This window comes from Camelina sativa, chromosome 11, assembly GCF_000633955.1.
Source record: "Camelina sativa cultivar DH55 chromosome 11, Cs, whole genome shotgun sequence".
Lineage (NCBI taxonomy): Eukaryota > Viridiplantae > Streptophyta > Magnoliopsida > Brassicales > Brassicaceae > Camelina > Camelina sativa.
Genome location: NC_025695.1, coordinates 22,484,499 through 22,490,045, shown reverse-complemented (window position 1 = coordinate 22,490,045; position 5,547 = coordinate 22,484,499). Strand labels below are relative to the sequence as shown.

The window sequence follows — 5,547 nt, the reverse complement described above, 5'->3', positions numbered from 1 at the left end:
GGCATCGATCGACACTGTGGGGTAGTGTCGGTCGACACCAATGCTAGTGTCGGTCGACACTTGGCTGGTGTCGGTCGACACCTCCCTTCCAGCGAGACGATGTTTGTTTTCCTAGTTTGTATGTTTTGTTTGTTGTTTGTTTGGAACATTGGAATCACTGTTGCTTGTGTGTATAGCCCAGTAGATGGGAGGATTGCCTCACTGAGTGTTTATAAAATACTCATGCATTGCAATTTGTGTTTGTGATGTAGGTAAAGGCAAAGTGTGATCGTGGAATCAAGGCAATGAATAGGAGGATGTTCTATGGACTCGATTGGATGTTGTCTAGCATTGCTAGGTTGCTAGAGTTGAGTCTTTAGAACTTGCTAGGTTGCTGGTTCCTTGTTTCCTGTTGTTTGATATTGGAGTATTGCTATATTTGATTATTGGCTATTAGTTATTGGATTATTGTTTGGATATTGGTATCTGTTATTTTCTCTGTTGGTTGTGCTTGTGGTTAGGTGACTAGTGGGTATGGGACCACTAATTGTAGTTTATTATTATTATTTATTATTAAAAAAAAAAAACGGGTCAGGTCGTTTCAGTTTGGTATCAAAGCCCTTACGGTTCTAGGTTTGGGTTCACTAGGCTTTGTGCTGTAGATGTTTGGGAATTTCATGCTTTGCTTGATTATGTAAGTTAGTCAATTGTGTGTGGCATAGAGTCCTAGAACATCTTCTTCGAGCCTACTATGTGATTCTACGGTGAGTTTATGTTTCTGTGATATGTATAATTATGTGCTTAGCCTTCTGTTCATGGTAGTGCAGATGGTTAGAGGTGGTGCTGTTGCTGGTCGTGGTCGTGGACGCGGACGTGGTCGGGGTAGGGGCAGAGTCCCAGTGGTTAGTGAGACCGAGGACCAGAGTGTGACAGCAGAGGGTGTTGGCGAGTCGCAGGGTGTCCAGGGTGATTCCGTGAGGGTGGCCGGAGGGGGCGGTGTTGATGCTCCAGTAGCCGGTGATGTTAGGGCCCCAGGTGCGGGTGTCCCAGTGGTTGGAGTCCCGGGTGTCGACCTTGCGGGTTTGCTAGCACAGTTGTTAGAGCGGTTGCCGCCAGTGGCACCAGCTCAGACTCAAGTAGTGCCACCAGTGGTGGCAGAGGAGCGGCAGCCAGTGGCTGCGGATGTGGGGGTCCATTCTCGTTACATCAGTATGCTGACAGAGATGGGCCGTATTCGTACCGAGCAGTTTTCGGGAGGTACTGATCCTACCGCTGCGGAGGCGAGGAGGACGAGTGTGGAACGTAACTTCCATGCTCTGAGATGTCCTGAGGAGTTTTGGGTGGACATTAGGGTCCACCATTTGACTGGTGATGCTCAGTTGTGGCGGAGTTCTGTGGCAGGCAGGAGAGTGCAGAGGGAGATGTCTTGGGCTAACTTCGTCTTGGAGTTCAACCGCAAGCATTTCCCTAGAGAGGCACCTGATAGGTTGGAGGTGCAGTTCCGTCAGCTAGCTCAGGGAACTCAGTCAGTGCGGGAGCTTGATTTGGAGTTCAGTCGACTTCTGAGGTATGGGGGTCAGGATATGAAGTCCGAGGAGGCTCAGATCAGGAGGTTTTTGAGGGCCCTACGTGACGATTTGAGGGTTCACTGTAGAGGGCGGAGTTATGCTATGCGTGCAGAGCTGGTTGAGACTGCAACAGGGATTGAGGAGGATATCGGGGCATAGTCAGTGGCGGCTAGCCCAGCAGTCCAGCCTAGCAAGCCTCAGCATCAGGGAAGTTCTAGCAGGGGCGGCAAGCTTGCACAGGGAACCAAGAGGAGATGGGAGGCTACGTAGAAGTCGGGTGGTCCGAGTTGCTTCGGGTGTGGAGGCAAGGATCACAAGGTTGCTAGCTGTCCTAAGAGGAGTGCTCCGTCGGCAGCAGATTGTGTGTGCTATCATTGCAGGGAGCCAGGGCACATCAAGCCCTATTGTCCCAAGTTGCAGCCGGTAGTAGTGTCAGCGTTGCAGCAGGTGCAGCAGGGAGGACAGCAGGTGGCACGGATTGAGCAAGCACCACGGGTTTACACGACTGTAGAGACTGGTGGAACCAGTGCCAAGGCGATCACATGTATAATTTCTGGTACCTAATCTTTGTGAATTCTTAGTAAGTTCACATTTTATGTTGTCCTGTGATAAAGTGTTAGGTTCTCAACACATGAGGTTTGTGTAGGGACCTTGTTGGTGGGAGGGTTTAAGTCCCATGTTATGTTTGATTCTGGAGCTTCGGATAGCTTCATTATTCCGGAGTGTGCAGAGAGCACGGGAATCAGAGGGGATTCCGGGGAGCGTACATGAGTTGTCAGAGTTGCGGGAGGCAAGTTCCTGAGGTTTATTGGACAAGCCAGAGGAATTGATATTCAGATCGTAGGGGAGTCGTGGCCTGCGGATTTGCTTAAGAGCCCAATGGAGCTGTATGACGTTATCTTGGGGATGGACTGGTTGCATCAGCATATGGTTTATCTGGATTGTCAGCGGGGTAGAGTAGAGTTTGAGCTCTCAGGGGGGAAGTTGGTTTATCAGGGGATTAGACCGACTTTGGGGAGTCTCGTGATCTCGACCATTCAGGCTGGGAAGATGATCGAGAAGGGCCGTGAGGCTTATTTGGTTACTATATCTATGCCAGAGTCAGTGGGGAAGTGTAATGACCCTCACCAAGGGGTAAATTTTAAAATAAAAACCTCTGGCCAAAGGACCTGGAAAGGACATGAAAAGAAGGCAAGGAAGGAAGGTCGAAAAATTACTGAAGAAGTGTCCGAGAAATTCTGGACGGACCGAGAGATGGCCGATGATACCATGTACCATGTACCATGTACCATACCAGACGTACGTGGAACGACCGGACGTACCAGGCAAACACCGAGCGAACAAGGACTGTGTCCTGGACGGGAAGCGAGAGTGGGAAGGAACCCACTAAGGAGGGTGAATTAAATATTAAAAAGTGGAGTTAGTGGAGTCTCCACTAAGTGATTATTTAATCACAAAATTAACTAAGTGGAATTTTCCACTAAGAGTTAATTTAATCTCATGGAAGTAAGTGGGAGACAAGAGAAGATTCTCTTGGACAAGTGTTGTGCTCACTTAACAAGTGTACACACATGCAAATTGGTGGCTTAGAAGATGGACACTCTTCAAGCATGCATTGGGACAAGTTCTCGCATACACCCTCTATATAAAGACCTCCATCCTCTCTCTTTTCGCCAAAAATTCTTAAGGGAGAAGAAGAGAAAGAGAGAAAGGAGAGGAAGAGAGAAAGAAGAGAGAAAAAGAGAGAGGTGTTGCCGCCAGGGAGAAAGAGTGAAAGAGAAAAGAAGCAAGTCAAGACTATCGACCATTGCAAGGTGTTGAATCGAGTAGGAAATCGATTTCAACAAAGAAAGGGTTTCAAGTGTGCCGTGAAGGAGCTTCATCAAGAAAGTCCGACCACTCCTTACAAAAGATCGCCGGTTTTCTGTGAGTTCAGACACTAATTGCACCGGCTAAATGGGGATTAAAGACATCCATCTAGTGAACGGTTTGCATGAGCATTTAGTTGCATTTTTACTTGAATTTCTTTTGTGATTTTCTTGTTTAAATGCATGTGCTGTGAGGTTATACCAGTTACTAGTTCGAAATGTTCTAGTAACAAAGGTGATAACTAGTTGTGATACTTGTAAAATTATGGGATTAATAACCATAGGAACTCAAATATCAATCTTGCTGAAGTCTTAATGCGTTTTAGTCCACAACAAAGTCCGGCTAGCGTAGTAAGACTGGGGTATTGCTGTCCTTCCTATTCCGTACCACATGCAGCCGCGACATGCAACCCATGTTCGTGTGTGTAGGGTTGGTTACGAATAGCTCGGAGGTTACTGGGCTCACTACCCTGGCCGAGGCTGTCTACACGACGGTGTGACTCTAAATGAAGTCCGGTTGAATGCCTCTGTGGTTGCAACACGGTTGTTTAAAGGGGTGTTAAGGAAAGGAAGCATACCGGGCCCATAAATTAAAACTTGTTTAAAACTCTTTGTTTTTATTCAAGTTCGTGGTGTGGCATGTTGTTGTATGTTGTTGCATGTTGATGCATGTTGTTGTGATTGCTTGCTAGATTAATTTGCTTAGCTCATTATCTTCCGCATGCTATCTCTGATTGTTTGTTGATTGACTGTTTGCTTGCATGTCGTCTGTTATTGGGGTTTGGGATTGGGGCTAATCTCTTTGCAGGAACCCTAAGCTCACTAAGTAATCTTAGATTACTTATGATAATAATTTGTGTTGCAGGTAACCGTAGAGGGAACTAGAGGGCGTGGTGAACGATAGGAACCCGGAGTAATTTTATTTTGTGTCTATTGTAAAATTCAAGTATGTTTCTTTTCGAATCAAACTTTGGCACTAGGCCTTATCTAAAGCTCTACCATCTTTTGGTATCTATTTTGTAATAAATCTTTTTATTTATCAAAGTATTCAGGTTTCTTTTAAACGGGCGAGTGGTACTGATATAGACTTTGTCCGAGTCGGCTCAACGCACGGTGTGTGACAAGGGTTCCACAGCCTTAAGGATGTGCCGTGTTGTCGGGAACCTCACCGATAGACTGGCCAAAGGGTCCTGATCCGTTCTTGCACCCGGCCGGATCGTTGGTGAAAGTTTCCAAAGTAGCGTCCCGGTGCCATCCGCGGTCCACCCGGCCATACGGCGGTTCGGGGCGTTACAACGGTGGTATCAGAGCATGGTCGCAGTATTACTTGTGTTTTCAAATGTTTTAACGAGTCAAAATGGTCGCAGTAGACACTTAGGATAATCCGGTTCGTTCATCACTTAGGGTTAGATGGGATTAAGTAAACCTTATTGATCATGGATGCATATGTCTGGTCAAGGATCCGAAAGGTCTAGATCGATGTACTTTTCGCCGGACACAGGGAGGGGTTCAAGTCCACAGTTTGGTCCGGAGGAATGGGGTCCGCATTTTGGGGATGAAAAAGGGGAGGAATCGTTTCCAAGCATATTCGAACCAAATATGTATATGTCTGAATGGGATGTACCCGTCGCGACGCCGAGGTACACACCATCGAGTTCTACTCGGTACAATATGCCTGAGAATATGTACCAGCCGGCACCAGGATTTTCACCAATTGGTCAGTTCGCTGCCAATCCGAACCAGAATGTGCCAAGGGGAGACCAAGTTCGTGGAGGAGGCCCGAATGAGCCGAGTGTACCAGAGACTCAGCAGACAGTTAAGATGATTCAAGATCTTTTGAATCACATGATCAAACAGCAGCAACAGAACCAAGGAAATCGATCAGGAGAAACTCCATCAGACCACTTTCTAAGATTGGTGGTGATGATGAGGAATGTAGGACTTCACAAGTTCAAAGGAGATCAGAACACGATCCTAGCAGATGCATGGATAAGAGAATTGGAGACTAACTTTGAAATGTCAAGATGTCCAGAGGAATTTAGAAGACCAATCACAGTCAACTTCTTAGAAGAGGATGCTCGTGCATGGTGGGATAGCGTAATTCCTCGCTATCGATACCAGTCTATATCATG

General features: G+C 46.8%; 1 protein-coding gene across 1 annotated transcript in view; it reads right to left on the bottom strand.

The window, feature by feature from the left end:
- LOC104728225 (SKP1-like protein 14) overlaps positions 1-4,689 on the bottom strand; it is a 15,672-nt gene extending 10,983 nt beyond the window's left edge. The window contains exon 1 of the mRNA XM_010447244.2: positions 4,528-4,689. Within this exon, the coding sequence (XP_010445546.2) occupies positions 4,528-4,689 (162 nt within the window). The remainder of the gene's footprint in view (positions 1-4,527) is intronic.